Source organism: Poecilia formosa, unplaced genomic scaffold (assembly GCF_000485575.1).
Source record: "Poecilia formosa unplaced genomic scaffold, Poecilia_formosa-5.1.2 Scaffold71, whole genome shotgun sequence".
Lineage (NCBI taxonomy): Eukaryota > Metazoa > Chordata > Actinopteri > Cyprinodontiformes > Poeciliidae > Poecilia > Poecilia formosa.
This window is the reverse complement of record NW_006800010.1, coordinates 2,406,824-2,429,068: the sequence shown is the minus strand read 5'-3', so window position 1 is coordinate 2,429,068 and position 22,245 is coordinate 2,406,824. Positions and strand designations below refer to the sequence as shown.

Sequence of the window (22,245 nt, the reverse complement as noted above, 5' to 3'; positions counted from 1 at the left end):
GTGGTGAGGGAGTGGGTGGGATTATAATCCGCAGGTGACTGGAGAGTGAACCATTGCAAGAGACTAGTTAATTTGAGTGCAAAAATGTTGCAAAAAATAACCAATTTGACTGTGAGGGACGTGAGATTTCCTACGTCTTTGGAGCAGCACGGCTCAGATGCGATGGTGAGACGTTCATGCACAAACATCGAGCAGATTGGGTTCAGATTCAGTTAAAGACCAGGCCTTCGTGCGCTGTCTCCTGTCCACGCTGCAGCACACGGACCCGGATTACTCGGCCGCTTACGTGGTTCTGGACACGGACAGTGGGCTGAAAGGTTTCGGGCTCACCTTCACTTTAGGAAAAGGGACTGAGATCGGTAAGAGTTGAAGCAGTTATGGAGACTGTCACTGCGTGTTGTGTTTCACGTGACCAGAGGTTTAACTTGGTGCTGCATTCAAGTGCTTTTAAGAAGCTGGGATTTTTAATCTTCTTTGGATTTGAGCAAGATTGACCGCTCGTGCTGATTGGTGAACAGAGGCCATAGAGAAAACGACACATTTTAGGCACAATGTAAACATACATAGATAATATATAAAGGTAATACTGAAAGAACAAGAATAATATATAACATAAGATACAAATAAGAATTTTCACAAGTCTGACCGAAATATTTTTATATAACATATTTTTATTTGTGACATTTAAACTGAAATATGTGCACCCATTCTGAAATAATATAGGAAAAGTATAAAAGAAATATTTTGGCAATTAAAGTTGTCAATTTTTTTGAAAGCTTTAAATGAGCCTTTTCATTGAAATAAAATAATTTCATTTTAGAAAAAAAAACCCCCTGATATTTAATTTGAGTATTCAGAGAAGAAAAATCCCAAATATGTTGAAACAACTGGTTTAGTAACCTTAACAATTCCTTTAAAATAAGTTAGGGAAACTTTATAAAATTTCTCACAAGTTAGTTTTTGTTTGTGTCTTCAATCTAGAAATCCACAATCCAGAATTATCTGTGGCAGATTTGGAGTCAATGTATTGTTTTCAGCTGCAGTTTGTTTCCGACTGAAAGTTTCGCTGTGGTCCAGGTAGAATTTTGGTTTGAATCAGAACGAGAATGTATCAGATAGGACAATGATTAGGATAATGGCTGAGGCCATCCAACCTCAAATACCTGGAGGTCATCACCAAGTAATATATAACACATGGAAAACTTCAAATTTGATTATTGTTATTCAGTACTATTTGTAGCTGGTTATTAAGAATAGTTTAAATAATGCTTTAATTTAATTAAAAACCTAATTTACTAACAGGTTCTGGATAGGTGTGTTTCTAACATTGCTGCAAGAAAGCTTTTCTGTCAAAACCAACAGTGCCACCTTGTGGTCAGTCCGTGGATTTTTTTTAGACCTCTGTTGGATTAAATATTCAAATGTACTTTGCGGAATGTAGGAGCCTTTATGCATACATTAATGCATTCTATTGCAGTGTTTTACCATTTGAACTCCTGCAGTGGTGCGTGCCGTTCAGGCTCTAGCAGGACTGGTTGTTGGGAAATCTTTGCAAGACATTGTGAGCAACTTTCGGGACTTTTACCGGCTGCTGACGAGTGACGGCCAGATGAGATGGGTAAGTTGGGATGGATCTGAAACACACAAAGGCTTTTAGATTTTGAATGTGGTTGCTGTGCGAAATTCGCTTTCAGATTTCATAGAGGATTAATGCTGCAACCAAGGAGATTTTGGTGCAGCTTTATCATGAAACAGTTTACTTATTTCTCAGTTTATTGACTCCAGTCAAAAAGCAAAACTTTATGTTCATAATTATGTTCAATATAATAAAGCACACATCTTTTGGTTATACAGACTTTTTTTCCTTTTCATACTTTAAAGAAAAGATCTAATAATAAATGCAGCTAATGTTATATATGCTTGTATTTATTTTTATCATTTTTTGAATCTTTTTATTCTGGACAAAATTGAAGAAACAAACAAATACAACAGAGCTGGAACTCATGAATTCAGGTTTTTCTTTATTCACATCTGTTGTAGAACCTAAACAACACCCTATTAGAGATCAAATATAAAGTATTGCTTTCATTAAAGCATCTGCAATACCTTATCTTGGCTGGTGTAGCTGGGTCCAGAGAAAGGAGTGATCCACTTGGCCACCGCTGCCGTTCTCAATGCTGTTTGGGACCTGTGGGCTCGGCTGGAGGGCAAGGTGGGACCTTCATATCAGGCTCTCATGATAACATTCACAGTTTGTCAGCGAGGCTCGAGATTCACAACCTACTGTCGCTATTTCCCTGTAGCCTCTGTGGAAGCTGCTGGTCGACATGGTGAGTGTGAGATAAATCAGATTTGTGTCCAGGATGCGATCACCGGGGACAGATATGTTGTCGTGTGTCGATTCAGGATCCGAAGCAGGTCGTCTCCTGCATTGACTTCAGATACATCACCGATGTCCTGACAGAGGAGGAAGCTCTTGGTGAGACACGTTAGAGGACTACTTGGCCTTTCGGTCAGGGCTTTTCGTCCACTCGTATACATGAATCTGCATTGATTTGGGGGTTTTAAAGACAAAATACAATATTTGGATTCACAAGTTTGAATTTGCTCTAGACTGTCTCTTATTCAAACAGGTTCAAAATTATACATAAAAGCTAAAGAATATAAACATATGTCCCTTAATATCTGGCTAAATGTCCCATAGAAAGCTGCAGAGAGACTTCTTTACCACAAAGAAGCCTCCAGTGCAATCCTGTTGGATGTTTGACTACATTACTAAATTTATATATATTTTTTATTGATTGGTTCCCCTGTTCAGACCTTGCCTTAAAACCTATGCCACATATCTTCAGTGTAGTTAGGGTTTGAACTTTCCAGAATAGTAATGTTAACCTGCTTTATCTGCTCAAAAGTCCATTTTTGATGTCTGTTTGGCACAATGTCTTGCTGGAGCACCTAACTGTGTTCAATTTTCAACCAGTTAGCTGCAGATTTGGGGTGAAATTGAATAAACTGTCCTTGATTTTCATTATTTTACTCACTTGCTGCAATTCCACTTGGACGTCTGGCAGAAAGACAACAAAGCGTGCACCTTGGTGGTTGCTGGATTTCTTTCCCTCTCAGGGTGATCGTTTGGGTCAGACGGTTGATGATGTCAGCACATCGTCAACTGCATGGTCCCGTAGGACTGCGGTCCTAAACATGCATCAAAATTAAAGTAGAGATGGACAAATCGGATAAAATGAATTCCCTTGACTTCCAAAAAGCCTCCTGTGTTCATCACTTTAAATTAACACTTGTGCAGCCCTCTTGTTCTTTTTTTAAGTTGTTGTTTTATGCTGTAAAATTAGTCCAACCTAAAAAAAAATGGTTCAAATGTGTCATTATATCTGTTAATGAGATGCGGTAAACTCTTCATTGTTTTTCTTAATGTGACTAGTCGACTTTATTTGCTCCCTTCTGCTTTTTCAGGCATACTTGTGAATGCAAAGGAGGGAAAGCAGCAGAGAGGTGAGCAAACAGAAGAGCCATTCATTTCACCCCTAAATTGGATTTCGCTTGAAAAACCTCTTTTGGCTCTAAGTCGAGCACTTTTTGTTAACTTAAATATCCTCGCTGAGGTCTGTTGTGGGTAATACTCTTTAACTGCAATGACTTTTCTCACCTGCCAGAGGACCTTATGATGAGCCAGGGTTATCCTGCCTATGCCACCTCCTGTGCGTGGCTGGGATACTCAGACCACCAGCTCAAACAGGTGGACTCCACAACAACCTGCTGCGTCTCCACACATTGGAGTGTCTTGTTGTTTTGTTTTTTTTTGTTTTAACAATGTTGTTTCTCCAGCTTTGCGCGGATGCTCTTCAAAACGGTTGGACCCGCTTTAAGGTGAAAGTTGGCGCTGACCTAAAGGACGACATACGGAGGTGTCGTCTCATCAGGCAAATGATTGGGCCTAGTAACACATTGGTAAGTTTTTGGGGGTCTTTTCCCCACTTTTAACCATGCAGTGAAGTGTTTTTGTTGAATTACGAAATATGTTCGTGTTAGATGATTGATGCCAACCAGAGATGGGACGTAGCCGAGGCCATCAGCTGGGTGACCAGACTGGCGGAGGTCAAACCTCTGTGGATCGAGGAGCCCACTTCTCCGGATGACATCCTGGGTCATGCTGCTATTTCTAAGGTGAGAGAAATGTTCATAAATATGTATTTAACAGCACGTTGAACCAGATAGTGGTTTTCTGTGTATTGTTTTTAGTTGTAGTTTGTTTCTCTAAGCTTATTTCATAACTTTTTTGTTGTTATTTTTACAAGAGTTTTTGACTTGCTTGTGGATTAGTTATATCTAGAATGCTTTGAAATGCAAAATCAGTGTAGGCCACGTACTTCTAGATAGGTTTAAATTTTTTTTAGCTAAATAAAGGCTTGCACATTTCGACATATCACTAAACCTTGATAAATTATATTAAAGATCGTTTAAAAAATGAATAAATATGAACAAATGTGATATGAATTAATAATTTTATTAAATGTAAGAATTTACAAAAAACATTATGAAAACCTAGGTCAGAACTTTAACATGATTTTTTTTTCTTTTTTTTTTCGTCTTTGATCATAAATGAATAATCTCTTTTCTCAGGCTTTGGCTCCTCTTGGGATTGGAGTGGCTTCAGGCGAGCAGGTTGGAGTTCAAGCGTTTTCTACGCACTTAAAATAAGGCTAAACAACTAGATTTGCTCCTCAGTAACGATTTTGGTTTTTATTCTGCAGTGTCACAACAGGGTGATGTTCAAGCAGTTCCTGCAGGCTTCGGCGCTGCAGTTTGTTCAAATAGACAGCTGCCGGTTGGGCAGCGTCAATGAAAACCTGGCTGTGCTGCTGATGGCCCACAAGTTCAAAGGTAAAAAGCAGGACAACTTGTCTTCAGTCACGCATCATTCAGAGACCCATGCTCTGGAATAATGTAGTCAGCTTATTTGTATGGCCTCACTTCACAATAAACCGTTTCAGGGTACTTTGCGACACAAACACACCCAACAAACTCGTTAGTAACTCGCATACAGTGAAATTATTTTCACTGCAGCCCAGTTATATTTGGATTAAAACACACACAATCCAGTTCAGTTAGAATTCATATACAATGCAGTCTAGTTCAGTTGACTCATTCAATTCCAATTAGCAAATCTCAAGTAGCAATTTGACGAGGCTCATTTGTCAGATTAAAAGATTGAAAGTCATTTTTGCACATTGACAGGTATTAAACATGCTTTAAACATGTTTATTAAACATGCACCTTTTTCAAAAGACTACATTTCTGCAGAAGCATATTACAGTCAAAGACACTAATCATTCTTGTTTTGTACAAACTGATAATTATGCTGTATAAACATGACCATTGCGTCCAGATGGTTTCCTTTCGGTGCTGAATAATGTTGCAATGTTACTGAATATCAAAGTTGAGACTATCAATTGTCTGTTTCATCACGTATCAAGTACAAAGTGTAAACATTAAACCCTGCTCCAGTGTCTTTATATCAGTGGATCCATCATGTTTTTAAATAACATTGTGTAACCGTTTGTTTTTTTCAGTGCCTGTGTGTCCTCATGCTGGAGGAGTCGGTCTGTGTGAACTGGTTCAGCACCTCATCCTGTTTGATTACATCTGCGTGTCGGCGGATCTCAGCGGCCGGTGAGAGGCGTTTTAATTACCGACTGCCACGAATGCCGGTAGCGTCTGAACAACCCTTCGGTGCCTTTGCAGAATGTGTGAATATGTCGACCATCTCCACGAACACTTCACCAGTCCTGTGGTGATACAAAACGCCCACTACCTGACCCCGAAGGTAAAGAAATCCCAACAACACTCGTCGTTTCATCTTTGACCGAAAGATGATAGGGTTTTAAGTGATGGACCAAGACAAAGATCTACAAATTTGAAAATTGGAAAGAAAAAATGTGGCAAGGTTTACAAAATATTTTACAAGTAAAAAAACTGCCATATAATTGTAGTCGGCCCCCTTTAATCTAAAAACAATGCAACCAAATGCCTTCTCAGTTCACCTCACAGCATATAGTAAATCTAAATCTAATTAATCTGTCCAGTCGGACTGAACTGGAGCCATTTTGCTAAGAATGGTTAAACATTTCTGTCAGGCAGTGGCACGGCCAGACCTGCAGCAAAAGGTGGTTCTACAAAGCACCGACTCAGGGTGGCTGAACACCAAGACGCAACTCTTTCATTGTTTTCTGGTCTTGTCCATCACTCAAAATAGATTTAGGCTGGTAGCTGTAAATTGACAAATGTGTGGAAAGGTTTAGAGGCGTGAATAATACTTTTACAAGGCACTGAATCTGTGTGGTGCTTGTTGGTTTTAGGATCCCGGCTATTCCTGTGAGATGTTGGAGTCATCAGTGAAGAGACATGAGTACCCGGAAGGAGACGTTTGGAAACTACAACTCAACAAATAAGGACTTTATTGTCAACATTTCACTATTAAATACTCACTGTAAAATCATTTACTTCAAATCAGCAGAGCGTTGTCAAACGCAAAGAATTTGGAGGGTTCTTGTGATTTGTTGTTTCGAATCAGGTTGATCATAAAGTTTTTTTTTTTTTACAGAATTAGATAATTTATCAGTTATAATACAGGAAAGAAAAAAAGATAGTCAAGAACCAACAAACAGTAGAAAACATCTTCTGGAGCAAAAGAACAATTTTCCCCCTAAATTAGGCAAAACAGCCTGGTGGGAACCACAGTCTTAAGTTTAAAAGGCACACACGGCCAATTTCAGGTCTCACACGGCCATCTGCATCTTTATGGTGGGGTGTGGGTTGTAGCCGCAGATCTCAAAGTCCTCTGCCTGGAAGTCATTAATGCTTTCCACTTGCCTCTTGATTTTTAGTGTTGGAAAAGGGCGAATCTCCCTCTGGAGCTGCACATTTGAACAGATCACATGAAAAAGAAATCAAACGCAGCAAAAGAAATGTTTGAGCTGAACCGATCGACCTAACCCACCTGCACTTTCAGAGGTTCGATGTGATTGAGGTAGACGTGAGCGTCTCCCAGAGTGTGGACAAAGTCACCGGGCTGCGAGAGACGAGATGCGAGATGAGACGTTTGGACAACACGTCTGCAGATTAAAACAAGAATCGAGAGGCTTGCGCGGCGCTCGCACCTTGAGTCCCGTAATGTGTGCAATCATGTAGGTGAGAAGTGCGTAGCTGGCGATGTTGAAAGGCACGCCCAGACCCATGTCGGCGGAGCGCTGGTACAGCTGACAAGACAGCTCCCCGTCGCAGACGTAGAACTGACAGAGGGCATGGCAGGGGGGCAGCGCCATGATGGGGAGGTCTGCAGACACCGAGGATGTTCAAATCAGAAAACAAATAACAGAAGGGAAAAAAAACCTGTAACCTCGACTTACCTTTGGGGTTCCAGGCGCACATGATGATCCGTCGGTCTTCCGGGTTTTTCTTGATGGTGTCGATGATGTTTTGTAGCTGGTCGACACCTTGTCCTGTGTAATCTGTTGAAAGCGCAGGGGGAATCAACACATTTAGATGAATGAAAATCAAACTGGATCCTGTAATTAAAGAAAGAACCCTTAGCAAATATACAGTAGTTCTTAAGAGGTTTACTGTAGCTTTTAAGGTTAATTCAAGGCATACAGTAGTAGTAGTAGTAGGTATTTTGAAAAAAGGGATACTATATTTTCATACAGTCCATGGACTTAATTAGTTATTTTCCATTTTTGTTTCATTTAAATAAACAAGTGTGTATTGGCTGACTTATGATAGGTATCTAATATAGCAAAAACTAGAGGGTGGGCCGGCTCAGCTCTCTGCAGTGAACCATAACAGCTGCAGGTCCTGTTTCTCGTAGACTACTTAAGTGATTTGATAACAAATTAAATTAAATATATTATTAAAGTTAAATAGTTAAAGTGAGAAAAATGTATTTTCATTTTAAAAAAAGACCATCATATGATATGCTTTAGTGGACTTTATGGGTCAAACATTAATTAAACATCCCACTGAAGTTATTCTAATAGCTTTGCAACAGTGCAGTACCTGTGTGCATGTCCTTGTACTCTGCACCAAAGTGCCTCCATTGGAAACCATACACAGGTCCCAGATCCCCCTCCTCCCTCTCTGTGAAGCCCAGGTTGTCCAGGAAGTCACGGGACCCGTTGGCATCCCAGATCTTCACTCCTTTCTCTGACAGCTCCTTGGCATTTGTTGATCCCTGCGTCGTACAAAACAAATGCAACAGCCTCGTTAGCCCTGGTGAAACATAGAAAAATGAAGAATCAAGAGGGGGTTTCCCCATCGTCGTCACCTTAATAAACCACAACAACTCCTCCAGGATGCCTTTCCAGAAAACTCTCTTAGTTGTCAATAATGGGAACTGGTCTGCAAAGAAAACAAAAGTGAAACAGATTAACTGCTAATAATGCTCAAATATGCATGCTTTTTATATCACAATTCTAAGATTTTTTTTTTTTGCAATTCATACCTCTGATTGACCTAAGGGAGCTCTAGTGTTTTGAAAAAATAAATCTTCACACACCTATGACTTTTTCTGACTTTATTCCATCATAAACAAAATATTGTGTGGTGGTGTTTTTTTTTTTTTTTCAACCCTAGCCAGCCTAGCCAAAGTGCAGGTCTGGTCTTTGACTAGGCCACATTAAAAGCCACATTTAGGTAGGGCACAGCTCTGTCATTCCAAGTCTGTAACAGCCTCGCCTTGGTTATCTTCTCATGAACTCTAATTTTCTCACCTTTTTGGAAAACTAAACTAAAGCCGCCAATGTCCTAATCCCTTTTTGTTCTAAATCTTAGATCTTAGTAACTCTAAATATTGTCTCTTACCATCTCTGCACCTGTACTGCATTTTCATTCATCCATTCCTTACACGACTGTGTTTGGACACACATATAGGCTAAAGCTGGTCTGTACCTCGTAGGTTGTATCGGACTTGAGCTCCGAACAAAGACAGGACTCCTGTCCCGGTTCGGTCTCCCTTCCTGCAGCCGTGCTCCATGATGTGCTCCGCCAGACTCAAATATCCGCGTTCATCACACAGAAAGCCGAACTTCTTCTCCTCTTTCTCCACTGCAGGCTTCTCGTCCGTCCGAGAGGCGGCATCTCTCCGCACCCCCTCGGTGTGCATTTCAGAGGTTGCAGGCATTTTAACAGATAAAAGTCGAGGTTGCTTCGGTTAACGGAGCAGAGTCCGAGCCTCTTGAGTTAATCAAGACAGTCACGAACCCGCGTGTTTGTTTGTATTCCCCGGGCAAAATTTCCCGGGCAATACAGGGCTTCCTATTGGCCCGACAACAGGAAGCCCTGTAGAAGGGGAGGAGCCACGGGGGGGAAGGTGGGGCTCCCTCCCCTGAGACCTTACCTGTTTTGGCCGAATGAGAAAAGGCAATTTCCGTTACCTCCCACATCTCTCCCGCCACCCATGACCTTTATGCAAAAATAAATAAATAAATAAATAAAAAAGAAAGAAAGAAAATCCTCACTGGAGAAAACAAACTTTTGCTATGTTTTAGTATTTTTTTTTGCCCAATAAAATATTACGAATATATTATTGCAGAATAACATTTCACATATAGTTAACAGGTTATCTACACTGCATTAGCGTGGCACTGTAAAAACAAATAAAAAACAGAAGTTGCATGATGCTTATTGTGTAAAATGGTGGCACCCCAGTTCTGGAATGCTACTAATCACTATGCTCCATACAACCCCAATACGGATAGATTTTATTTTTATTTTATTTTTTTAACTTGCATAAAAGTTGATGACTCAAGGTGTGATTCTTCTATTTCTTTATTTTCATCATGTCATTGCTGAGGATCATGCTGATGAAAAGTTTGGCCCGTTAAGAAGGAATAATAGTAATCAGTGCATCAGATAGTATACTGTAAAGCAATTCAAACTCTATCAATGAAAAGCCAAGAAGCTGAAAAGCTTTCCCAATTTGTTTTAGTGACATAAACTTCAAATTAGACAAGATGAGTGGACTGAGCATTTTTTTTCCCATCTTCAGAGGAATTTGTTCCGAAATGGGTGGTCAGTTCGTTCCTGTAATTAAAAAAATAAAAAAAATAAACACATTTTGGATTTCTGTTCAATGTGACTGAGATACAAAAATCAATTTTAGCATTAAAGTATCTAAAATTCTAAGAGTTTTTATAATCGCAGTGTTTTAACTTTGATTTCAGGGTGTTCTAAGGTGACACACAGTGCATCATGGGAATTAAGAAGAACATTTACCCCTTATTTGCTGCTTATAGAGTGTCAGAGCATGGTGAGCAATATATTCCATGAAAGCAGGATCCTCTACCATCAGATCTGCTGGGACCGATACAGTTAGAGGAGCTGAATCCAATATGGACACAACCACGCTGCTGTCAGCTCTGGGGCTGTTAGTCCTCAGTTGTTGCTGTTGCTGCAGATTCACCTGAAGAATAATCAGAGCACACCTGCATCATCTCACTATTTAAATAAGAACAACTTATTTAAGATTTCTGTTAATAAAGAGACTATGTATTATTATTTTTGAAACTGTTTTATTGCAAAAAAAAAAAAAATCAGATGCTGAATATTCACTCATTATAAGTGGCAAATCTCTCCAGAATTGATGTTGCGGTCCAACAAGAGAGAATGAAAAGCAATACTTTGCTTTGTAAGTTGTTCTCCAGACGTACTGCGATCACCCTGAAGATGCTGCTCTGAGCCCCAGAGACATTGGCCACCCGGCTGATCCAGCCATACTCGTCCCTGGTGTCCCCAAGCCACCTCTGTGTGCCCGCTGCGTGTCTGCGGACGAGCTGCAGCCTGTCGTCATACTGGAGACGAGAGACGTTCAGCAGGGTATGCATCTCTTCCATCTCAGAGTGCAGCTGCTGCAGTCGGGGACACTCTGTGAGCAGAAACATTAATGGAAGGATCAAATCGAGGTAAAAAAAACAACAACAAACTTTATTATGAAATCCTATAATGTTTAAAACATCACTGGGAACTTTTCAGTCCATCTTATTTATACCATTGCGGGCTATTCGGTCTGGGTTGCGTATGTTCTCTTGTGAAACAGGACTGAGGTTGTGCTGTTATCATTAAAACTTTACAGCGCCCACAGATGTTGTGCAAAACGATAATTGTATCGATAAAAACACAATTCAAACAATATTATAAAAATTGTATAAAGTTTTTAGCTAACTTATTTAAGTCTTTTTTGCACCTCAGTACCCCAGCAGCATCATGGAACCTCAACTGTACTTCGATGTTCTTATTTTTTTTATTTTTACTTTTGCGCAAATTTTTACCATTTATGTATGAACTCACTGAAATAAAAGCCTAACATAGAACCAACTCACAGGAAGCACAACGAGAAGAAGACAATTTTTATTTTACTTTTCTCTTAATATTTTTCTTGTTAAACATCTTGGAAAACCATTTGTCCTTTCTTTTCACTTCATGCTCTACCTTCTGTTAACCCACCACTTAAAATCTGAATATAATATGTTTATTGCAACATGATAAAATGTGTGGGGGAAAAAAAGGTCAGGGGGCAGCTGCATGTGCCTCTATGTCAGAAAGTTAACATAACTCTTTTTTATCATGGTTCTTGTTCTATCTACAGTGAAAGAAAGCAGTTCAATTTTAGTTAGTTTAGTTAAATCAATTTATTAAGCAAACAAAGGGCTAGGAAACAGCACTTCATTTACCTCTTATCAGATTGTTTCCGCAGGTCTCACACAAGCTTTGGAGCTGCCAACACTCTGATGCCTGTCTGCGGAGCGTTCGGCACAGATACCCATTTGGATGCTGTCCAAAAGAAGAAAGCGATTCTGCATCTTTGGACATTAATAAGGAATTTGTCATTTTTGCTGGCATAAAACAGATAAAGACATAATGCATCAGGACGTGTCAGATACCTCTGTTTGAGTGATGAAAATATTCATCAGCTTCTTGAATCTCTTCGAAGACATCCTCCACCGTGGAGCTCAATTCCTCCAGCACATCTTTCCCAAACTCAAATGCTGAGTAAAAGACGCGGTCCAAACCCCAACTTCTTAAAAATCCACCATCAGATTCATCCGGCGATGCAGAGGTAGACCCCGACTGGAGCTCTGAGGTGAAGGCTTCGAGAAGGGAGGGTCCAAGCACGTGCTGCAAGCTCTTCATCAGACCGATGCTGTGGTTGTACAAGTCACTCATGTCTGACAGCAGCTGAGTGAACGCAGCATCAGCCTGCAGAAGCTCCACGTCTGTTTCGTCCTCTTTAATCTGGCTCTCAGCTGAACCAGATTTAACCTTATCTGAATTCAGCTCTGTGGCCTCAAGCTGGGAGGCCGTTTTCCTAAAAAATTCCTCAACCTGAAAACAAAGAGGGATTTTTCAGGTCAGCACCTGTTATGCGTCATCATCACTTTCTGCCAGACTTTTTTAAGCGTGAAGTCAAACCTTAAAAACAAAGGACGCGTAGCCACGGCGACATGTAGAGGTAAAGAAGGCCTTACAAGAATCCTCCAGACAAGGCCGACAATCCCCAAAGAAAGACTTAGTTAAATCTTGACACTGCCGCTCGGCCTCCTCGAGTTTCTGCTCCGTTTCCCTGGCCAGCTGCATGGCCCCCTGAAACAACCCCCAACAGACACCGCTTAATAAGCCAGAAGTTTGGCATGCAGCCAAGCCTGTTCTTCTAAAAAGAACAGAAAACACATAAATCTGTAGACGGTTCATTTATCCTACACAAGCTGTGTTCCCACATTCACGATTCTCTGACTGCTTTGTGGTTTCTCTGTGGCTCTGCTGTTTAGGAGGCAGAGAACAATAATTTGCTTTGAGAAGAAGCAAAAAGACAAGCATGACACTGCAGCGCTTTTTCTCTGTCAAAGCTTTCAAGATACAAATTGTAATTTTTATCATGAGTGTGTCAGAAGTCTGTGGAGGAGGATAAGGGACACTAAAAAAATGAGAGGATTCCAACTTTAATCTCAGAATTAAAACTTAAATCTCAGCATTATAACTTTTTTTTTTTCAGAACTTTAAACCTGACTTCTTCCGTGTTCCAATACAGGAAGGTGAAACTGACGTCTAGCCTTCCCGTTAGCTGCTGAAGGCAACAGGCTGACTTGTCTCTTCAATGTTTACTCTCTGTGACTGATTACTAATTTTGTGAAATAACTAAAACTGCAAAAGTACTGAATGGTAAGTAAGGAAAATGACCTGCACCTGGTAAAGTCCAACTTTCTATTGTAACAGTCTGGATGAACAGACAACATGCCAAAATACAGATTTCCTTTAAACGGCTGCTAAGACATGTTGTGCTTGCTCTTGTTTCCATTTTAGACACGTTGCTGAAATAGAAAATAGATTAAATAGACTACTTTAAGTCTTCTTCCTATAGCAATAATTTTCTCACTGCATGATGCATTCAATGATCATTAAAAATAATTGATTCTTTAGTTTCCAACCTGTTATCAGAGGCTGGTACTTTCATCCACTAAAATGCAAAACTGTTATTAAATGACAAAAAAAATAAATAAATAAATCACACCCTTTTCTTGTCTCCACTGTGCTTCACTTCCTCCATCAGGCGTTTGTGCTTCTCTTCTTCTTTCTCCATTTTTTCTTTTACTTGCTTCACTCTGAGTAGAGATTCCTTTATCTGCTCGTTCACATACTTCTCGCCGGCTGCAGACAGATCTACACAAATCAGAGAAGCAATCAAGTTGTCCTTGATTTCCCCCCCCCACCCCCTTTTTCACAGTCAAATTATTTACTGTAATGGGAGACCTTACTTGTCAGGCTGTCTTCACTCAGTGAAGGAGAATTAGCAGAACACAGGAAAATTTTAGTGATGCACAGGATTTGAACTAGAAGCCTCCTCATCCTGTTTTAAAACAACCAAAAAAAAATTGTAGAATTTCACTTATTTTTTGTTGGATAAAGCAGAGGTTTCTTATGTACATTGTAAATCTGGGAACTTTGAAAGACATTTAACTCAAAATATATGTGGAAAGTGTGGATTCTTTTATATTTCAAAACTGCAGAATTTCTGAAAAGGTGGCCACAAGGTGGCGCCATTTCTCAAACCTTTCCCTCAAAACATGAAACATTTGCAACACAGTAGGAATGGTAGGAATACATGCATTAAATGCAACTTGTGTGACCAATTATCTTACTTCATAAGTATTCTGGAAATATGCAACATTTCTGAGTGATGCAGGAAGAGAACATTCCAGACATTTAAGCTTTGATAAATGTCTGGAATGTTAGTGTTAGTGTCATTTAGACACTAACATAAAATGTCATAATGCAAAAGTTCAAATGACTTCTTTTGCTAGAAAATAAAAAAAAAATTCTGTTTCTTTTGGAGAACCTGTATATTATTAGCTGCTGCTTTTAATGCTTTACTTATTTGTTAATTTAAGTTCTATGCAACACAGAGGGAGAAACAGAGTAGACCAGAGTTTTACCTTGATGAATAAACCAGACTCAGAGTGAAAGCTGCAGGTCCTCTCGGATGGGTGAAAGTGGAAGAGTCTGCCTCCTGTATTCTATTTTTGTGGAGCTACTCAGCAGCACAGATCCTCTTAATGTATTTGTGCTATGTGTGGAGCATACCCAGAGATCAACGTAATACCGGCATTAACACACATTAATGCGAGGCTCAGTTGTTTACATGTCTGTCTCTTGCACATACCTGCCTGGAACAGACTGCAGGACCTTCCTCAGGTTAAACTTTACACTCTAATCTCCAACAGGCTGACGGTAAGCCTCGACCTCCTGCAGAGACCCAGCACCTACTTCCTTTGTCTCAGACAGTGGCTAAGCTTCTACTTTAGAGGCCACCACATGTGCAGGACAAGAGGAGCGTGTTACTGGGAGACAAGGAAACAACTTATTTAATGTCCAGCATAAAACATGTCTATTGCATACTCACGTTCATCAGTTGGCTTGTATTTTTCTAACTCTCTTTAGCATGCTCCCAGATCCTGGACACTCTGGGAAAGCATCATGAGTATCTGTCTCTGACAGAGAGTTAGATCTAGTCCTGGACGTTTAGTTAGATTTGTGGGCGTCTTCTTTCTCTTCTCTGAGGGATACAGATAGAGTCACAGAAACCATTTTTATTAACTAAGTTAGTGGTTGACTTTTTTGTACCGATCTTCGCACTCTTCAGTACGAAGATCGGTACTGAAGAGTGTACCGATCTTCAGATCGGCATCAGTAAGCGACAGTCCCCACATTGAAATGTTTTTCCAAATGGAATGTGTGTCCATGGAATAATTCTGAAGTCCTGCAAAGTCCTACAGAGCCTCCAGTCTTTGAACAAGATCATCTGTGTGGGACCAGCTCAAGCATCAACTCTGACCCAGTGCCAGTGTGAACGATTTCAAAGACCGGGTACAACAGCTGTGGGCGGACTTGGCACAGATTTATGCAGAGTCGCTCTCTGGTTCAGTTTCTCTGATTCAAATTGCCTCTGTACTCAGGCTCAAGGGAGTCCCAGTCCATACTGGCATAAGACTTATCCATATGACCTAATAATCATTACAAGACCTTCAACGTGTGTGATTTCATTTCAGTTCCACCTACTCTGATTTATAGTTTTTTGTTGTTTTTTTGTCAGAAGGTGCACGAGAATTCAGATACAGATGGAGCCATGCAACCAGCCACAAAGGAAAGAAAATGCATTCTGATCTGTGCAACATTGTGCAGCCATAACATGAAAGCCACAAGCAATATATCACACACAACCTTCTCATGCTGCATAACTGAAATAGTTGGACTCATAACAGCTATAAAATTTTTTCTTGGAGTATGAACCGTTTTTTTTATCCCATGTGCAACCCAAAGATATTTAACTAGACTGAGTTTTAAGGAATCTGGAGTTAAATACTTTAGAAATCCTATTTGAAAGGTGCTTTTCTGCTTCCTGTCATTCAAGCCTGCAGCATCAATTTCCCTCTCCTTCCACCAGCTCAGAAATGTTAGTTGACATACTTTCTCTTCATAATATCCTCTCATGTAAGCTGCATGGTGAATGTGGAATTCCTCTGCCGTTTTGTAGCCTTGTTTTAATCCGAATCCGCTGCTGAAAAGCCTTGACCCAGCAAATGAGATCCGAGACCCTTGAGTGAAAGCCAGCAGAAGGAACCTGTAAGATATCTGACCCTGCATCTGCTTCTTATCATCTCAACACAATCTTTGAGCCCTAACACAAACCTGCTGCTGAAATTATAACTGACAGCGGGATAACAGTTTTGAAGCCTTTTGAAAAACAAGAAATTAGTGTATTTGTCCTTGAGAGGTTGGTCTGGAATCTGATATATGGCATACTTTGTAGTCTTTTGGAAAAGAAATAGAGAGAAATAGAATAAAGAATACAGTTCAGAAGAAATGAGAGCAAGGTTTTCTAAATCCTAAACTATAAATTAGCTAGTTTGAACTTTTGTCAACATGAATTATCATCAGTAAATATCAAGACAACAGCGTGCATTCTGTATTGCTTCCTGTTTGCCCCGCAGGGATGCAGCTGGGCATTCAACCTTTGATCATTGAGCTGCATCTGTAGGCCGGAGAGACTGCAGACGCAGGAAGTGTTGGAATTATCACAGCACCTGGAAGAATTAAAGGAAAGTGGTTTCTGGTGGACGCTCTATTTTATAACCTTGATGAGACAGGGATCATTTCGGTTGCTTTAGGGAGGCCATCTGTCTGTCACCGATAACGTTGTTCAATAAAATTCATTGCAGGGTTAAAAAAAAGAGAAATCATCTTTGTGTATTAAGAATAATTAAAATGTATTTATTTGTGCATGTGAATATATAACCAAAACAGTTTTGTGTGAATATGCAAAAATGTATTTATTAATTAATTTATTTATTTATTTATTTATTTTTGGTTGGACTTAGGTTTGAAATATTATATCACAACATATATTATGATAGGAATTGGGCTAAGCTTTCTGTTTTACATATTTTTGCAGGATTTTAGGTTTATAAAACACACACACACACACACGCACACACACACACACACACACACACACACACACACACACACACACACTTTTTATTACAAATATTCCACCAATTCAACATTGACAACATTGTTACTGACAAGATACAAAGACTTTTTAAAATTTATTTGTTCATTCATCTATTTAGAATAGGTATAACGGATAAGTATTATTAGGTTTCTGATCTATAAAGACATAAAGAATATTAGCAAACGTCAAAAAAAAAAGTTACAAAATGTGTAGGCTGCATTTAATACTTATTCTGGCTATTAACTAGTATTTGTGCCTTTTTAAACATGATGATGTAAAAACAGGAACTCGGCATAAAATGTCCTTGAAACACAGTAATGGGTACCAGGTTTTCTCCTGGGGGACATTCATGACGGCCATCCCCCCCGCAGTTAAACTCATCTCCGGATGGATTTTAGGCTGCAGTGCCGCTCGTTGGAGCCTCGTCTTCCAACAGGAGGAGACTGGACTGTAATGCAGAAGCAACAAGTCAAGTTCTAGAGAATACTGCGGAAAATACCGGAAACGGAAGAGCTGACAAAACAAAAGTTTCACAGAGGTTGGACATTTACTTTTTAAACTTACACGCAGACGGATACTTTTAACTAACTGGTGCTTTTGTCGTTGGACCCAAAAACATTAACGACACACATAACGCAAACACCGTAATTTGCATCTCTAGCAAAGTTTCCTCCAGAACTGAAGCTACTTTTTGTTACGCCCTCTAGTGGATGATCCCCAGTATGCTACACGCGGCCAGATGCAATTATTAATAATGGAAGCTGCGCATACGCTTTACGAAGCGTAATTATCCATCCATGACCCATCCATTATCTTTGCTCACTTTTCCTTGTAGTGTCCATTACCTCTATCCAGCGGTCTTTGGCCGAGGGGTGGGGTTCACCTGGACAAGCCGACAATCCACATGGACAGACACTTTCCTTATTTTAGTTTTAAAATAATAAAACTTTATTTATATAAATTGAACAAAAACAAAAACCACTAAACACGTTTGATTAATTCAGAATATAGACAGATGTATTAGAAATGGAATTTGATGTGTCTATATAATTGATCAATCTCATAAGAAATCTTTAGATAGCCTCCCAAAAGCAAACAGTTCAAATTTTAAAGTAAGGCTAAAAATGACAGGATATAATTCACCAATGCATTGGTTCTAAGAATGAAATACAATCTTCCTGACGTGGTCGCTAGACTGAGCTTTATTTTGAAACTAACAACAGCAAATGAAACTCTCGTCTAGGCCTTGATTTGGTTAACTTGCTTTCAGCGCAAGCTTCTCGGCTCCTCTCCGCGCAGCGCCGAAGGATAAGATCCTCAGATCATCAGTGCAGCTTCCGGAGCTCCTCTGAACCGCAGCGAGCGGAAAATCAAGAGACGATGGAATTTTAAATGCAGAGCTGGACATGAGCTCAGGCGTATAACTTCGCAGAGTGTTAAGGCAAAGAGGAAGGTGTTGCTCTGAGCGTGAAAAAGTTAACTCCTTTGCACTGGATGCGGAGATGCGCAGAAAGTGATTGAGATCCTCATCGCTTCTACAAACCTCAACGAGCAATTGAAACGCCATGAAAGGTACGAACCGTGGAGCGAAACAGTTTCATGCTTCCTTATCTCTATAATGTATTCGTAGTTTGAGTTTTTGTTTAAGCTGAAAATACGTTTGTCAAATGATAAATGTGATGTAGCTCTGTGGTAAAAAAACAAACAAACTTGTCAAATCTCAGATGATGTTGGAGACTTGTCAACATCAGGTCAATTAGCACAATTTGAGTTAAATAGAGACACGCCTGTGGTTGAACTTTAACATATTACGTCAAATACATTCCTATTTTTTTTAATGACATCATTGGAAATTTAAAATAAATAAGTGAAGATATCAGAAAGAGAATAGTGGAGTTGATAATCTAAGTTTGGGTCATTTTGGGTTCTATTTCACATGTTCAAACTATGCAAACTCTATTCACATAGAGAAAGAGTCAGGTTATGTGTCCAAGAAATGAGAGTGTCTCCGTATGAAATGTGGATATCAACCACCAAACCAAAGTCCACTCAGCAATGAACAATCCATTTATCTAAAAGCAAAGACCATAATTCCAGCAAACTATTCTGAGAATCTTGTGGAAGGATTAAATCCCTACAAAACAAACAAACAAACAAACAAACAAACAAACAAACAAACAAACAAACAAACATCTCTTTCAGTGTTTTGGTGTTCAGTAATATAAATAATTTTGGTATTCTTAAATGATCTAAAACAGGAAAAGTTTATTTAGTCTTACTTAAAATCAGACTCTGAGGGGGAAATGGAGATGTGTCTGGTTTCAACTGTATAATCATGCAGAACTGGCATGTACCAACTTACTTAATGAAACATAAATAATTGGACTAACCTACTAGCAATGTTAGTGCAAGCATTAGCAAAGTAGCAAAGCTAGCTCCTGCAGGAAATTAAGAAAAAAAAAAACATTCTATGGGATTGTTCATGGTTCATTTATTGATTATTAAATTCCTGATTTCCTAACTTTGCCCCAAGCCCCACTGGCTTTACCCTAAATGACTCTAGAGGTATGGCTGAAAGCCCTCCCCCCAAAAAACAATAGAGTGTTCATACACATTCATTTTGGTTTTCAAAAACCTTAAAAAGAGAAGTAGCGAGGATAATATTTTGAGATGGACAACAGTAAATCAAGTGCAGGTGCTGGTTTCTATCTGGGAAGATCCCAAGTCCATTCGAAAACCAAACGGCGTTTCTTATCCTTATCAATATAAGTTGATGAACATGAAAAGCCGTGACTGAAATTACTTTTTTTCAACAAACTGTGCAGTGAAATAGGATACTTTTTGCTCTTTTTTTTAAAATATGACAACACCAAGTACAAATTCTACTGTTGTAAAATTTTGGTCATTAAGTCTGTACTTGTAAAACAACCAACTAAATATCCTGTCTCCCAATTAGTCTGGTTTGCTTCAGCTAAACTTTCAGTGACTTTGTGGAAGCCTTGAGTGTCAAGGACCGCTATGCTGCACTTTTTATAGATTTGTAAAAAGTATTTAACGGCTTGTTCTTCTCAAGAGTCTGTATCGGAGTCAAAGGTTTTTGTGAATTGCATTGGGTGAAATTAATCAGATGGCTCTCCCCATTTCTAAGCTGATGACACAGTTATTTATTTACATACATATAAACTCTGTTGTCATGGAGTTTGACTGTCTAGTCTTCAAGTCGCATTCAATGTCATTACATCACATTTGTTCCACCTCAAAATGTTACTTAATGTCAATAAAACAAAGGGTTTGTTGATTTTAAGCGAAATGAAAATGATTGCTGCCTTTCCGGCTGTCATGTCAACACAAAATATCTTGTTTTTTTTTGTGTTTTGCTATATATTTAAATAGATTGAAAAAACTTCAAGACACATGCTAAACATGTGATTAACTTATTAAATAAAGTTTGAGAACTATTGCACCAGTCTCAACCAATGACAGCGGGAGACAGACAACAGCTCTCCTGCGACCCCTGCATGCATAAGCGGGTATAGGGAATTGATGAATGGAACTTTTATATCAAATTGTTAACAAATTAAACAAAAATCCAGAACAAACAGCCAAGATAAGATACAATTAGACCTCAACTCTTAGCCAATGTAAAAGACACTGATGTTAAGTGAATAGGAAGTGGATTGAATTTTATTTAGCACACAAATAGCTTTACACTAGAGCCAAATTCGCTGATTCCTACTCATAAATTCACCTTCAGTTGCCAATTTGGTATTAAAAGCATTACCCACTGGAAAACCTGTACACGGCAGAGGCAAGCTGGAATCAAACCCACAACTTTTGCCACAGAGATCCACTAGTGATTCAGTCTTTATCCGCGTCTCTTCATCTGATCTCACGCCTTCTGACCTCCTACATCGATTAGTTCTCCCCTCTCACTCCTATCTTTCTCCCCACAGCTCCATCTGCCTGTCATTACCCAAAATGCTCTCCGTGTTTTCGTCCCGGTTTTCATTGTAGTGTGGCACGGTGTAATTAGAGTTTACCGTCAACAAACCAGAGAAACCACAGCTTGTGGCGTTCCTGGGACCACTGAACCCCACACATGAACACAAACACAAAGACAAGAAATCTTCCTTGCATCCCCACAAAAATTATTTAATTTGAAGATAAAAATCTAACTATTTGGCTTCATGAACTTATCCATGTTTCTGTTTTTTTATGACAACAGCATTCGATTCATTTTTTGCTGTATTTTTTTCCCCATTATGTCCCCCAGACGACTTTGGAGACGAGGAGGAAGTACAGTCTTTTGGATACAAGAGGTTCGGTGAGTGGGAACTGATTTCTGTTTTAAGTGTGTCTTAAAATTGTAGTGGAGAGAAACGAGCACACTTGGACCTCTGATTATAAAACTTTTATGGCTTTTCAAAGAAGTTGCCCTCAGGAACAGATTCTAAGTGTGTGGGCTTAACTCTTTCGGATCTTAAACAGTTGCTTACATACTATTATCTTTATATTCAGAGACATGATGCAAAAATCGTCGTATGCCCGGACCTCACCAGATATCTGGCACGAATGCTGACGTTTACATCACCTGATTTGATCTCAAAATGCAGTGAGGTCCAGCTCACTGCAGGCGGAGTACATGTTGACAGGGCTAACCGGATCAGGAGGCTTAAGAGAGTCTCTCCTCTATCTGTCTTTTATCAACTTACTGACTCACTTGATCTCATTGACTCACATTAAAACCTCTGGGGTGAAAAATTGGTTGCACGTGCAAAATTTGTTATTGTGGGTATGCTTTTTTTTTTTTTTTTTTTTTTAGTTTTACAAATACCCTCTGGTGGTTGCTGAAGGTCATAGCAGTGTTATTACTTGAGAAGAAGAATTATTGTTCAAAGCTGAAACAAAAGGTGCTTCACAAACCTTTTGTTTAATGTATACATATTTAAGCAACAAGCTTATTGCAGTTTTTGTCCAATAAACTAGTTTGTTTTTCGCCTCAATTTTACAGGATATGTCACCTTTAGACTTGAAAAAACTTTAAAACGATTCATTAAAATGTATTTCAAGTACAATACTAGCAGGAGGACACTTGAGAGGCCTCCTGCTAACACTGATTATGATGCTAGGTCCTCCACAGAGACCATGTTAAGCAACGACCGACTCTG

At 39.4% G+C, this 22,245-nt stretch overlaps 4 protein-coding genes across 7 annotated transcripts in view; 2 read left to right on the top strand and 2 right to left on the bottom strand.

Moving 5' to 3' along the window:
* The first annotated feature begins 7 nt into the window (after positions 1-7).
* Positions 8-6,736, top strand: enosf1 (enolase superfamily member 1). 3 transcript variants are annotated; one of them, XM_007555666.2, is made up of 15 exons: positions 8-165; positions 257-359; positions 1,503-1,618; positions 2,126-2,212; positions 2,304-2,330; positions 2,407-2,479; positions 3,472-3,510; positions 3,672-3,754; positions 3,844-3,966; positions 4,048-4,182; positions 4,639-4,680; positions 4,770-4,899; positions 5,589-5,688; positions 5,761-5,842; positions 6,375-6,736. In XM_007555666.2, exons 1-15 carry the CDS (start codon positions 85-87, stop codon positions 6,465-6,467), a joined length of 1,314 nt encoding a protein of 437 aa, XP_007555728.1. In that variant the 5' UTR covers positions 8-84; the 3' UTR covers positions 6,468-6,736. The 3 variants fall into 3 exon arrangements, with proteins under 3 accessions (XP_007555728.1, XP_007555729.1, XP_016528681.1); XM_007555667.2 differs by lacking the exon at positions 8-165 and having other exon boundaries at positions 270-359; positions 1,478-1,618; XM_016673195.1 differs by lacking the exon at positions 8-165 and having other exon boundaries at positions 270-359; positions 1,478-1,618; positions 2,095-2,212.
* On the bottom strand, positions 6,460-9,317 carry tyms (thymidylate synthetase). 2 transcript variants are annotated; one of them, XM_007555669.2, is made up of 7 exons: positions 8,962-9,316; positions 8,339-8,412; positions 8,071-8,245; positions 7,425-7,526; positions 7,176-7,351; positions 7,016-7,087; positions 6,460-6,932 (listed from the first exon to the last, which is right to left on the bottom strand). In XM_007555669.2, the coding sequence occupies exons 1-7, from the start codon at positions 9,191-9,193 to the stop codon at positions 6,795-6,797; spliced, it is 969 nt and encodes a 322-aa protein (XP_007555731.1). In that variant the 5' UTR covers positions 9,194-9,316; the 3' UTR covers positions 6,460-6,794. The 2 variants fall into 2 exon arrangements, with proteins under 2 accessions (XP_007555731.1, XP_016528682.1); XM_016673196.1 differs by having other exon boundaries at positions 8,071-8,412; positions 8,962-9,317.
* A 478-nt stretch (positions 9,318-9,795) lies between these two features.
* On the bottom strand, positions 9,796-14,074 carry LOC103140485 (clusterin-like protein 1). Its single transcript, XM_016673182.1, has 8 exons — positions 13,821-14,074; positions 13,577-13,725; positions 12,481-12,651; positions 11,952-12,393; positions 11,742-11,870; positions 10,722-10,936; positions 10,288-10,474; positions 9,796-10,095 (listed from the first exon to the last, which is right to left on the bottom strand). The coding sequence occupies exons 1-8, from the start codon at positions 13,909-13,911 to the stop codon at positions 10,085-10,087; spliced, it is 1,395 nt and encodes a 464-aa protein (XP_016528668.1). The 5' UTR covers positions 13,912-14,074; the 3' UTR covers positions 9,796-10,084.
* A 4,272-nt stretch (positions 14,075-18,346) lies between these two features.
* The window catches only part of LOC103140482 (collectin-12), a 33,835-nt gene continuing 29,936 nt past the window's right edge, over positions 18,347-22,245 (top strand). Inside the window, exons 1-2 of the mRNA XM_007555663.2 lie at positions 18,347-18,649; positions 21,351-21,401. Of these exons, the coding sequence (XP_007555725.1) occupies positions 18,643-18,649; positions 21,351-21,401 (58 nt within the window). The 5' untranslated portion in view covers positions 18,347-18,642. The remainder of the gene's footprint in view (positions 18,650-21,350; positions 21,402-22,245) is intronic.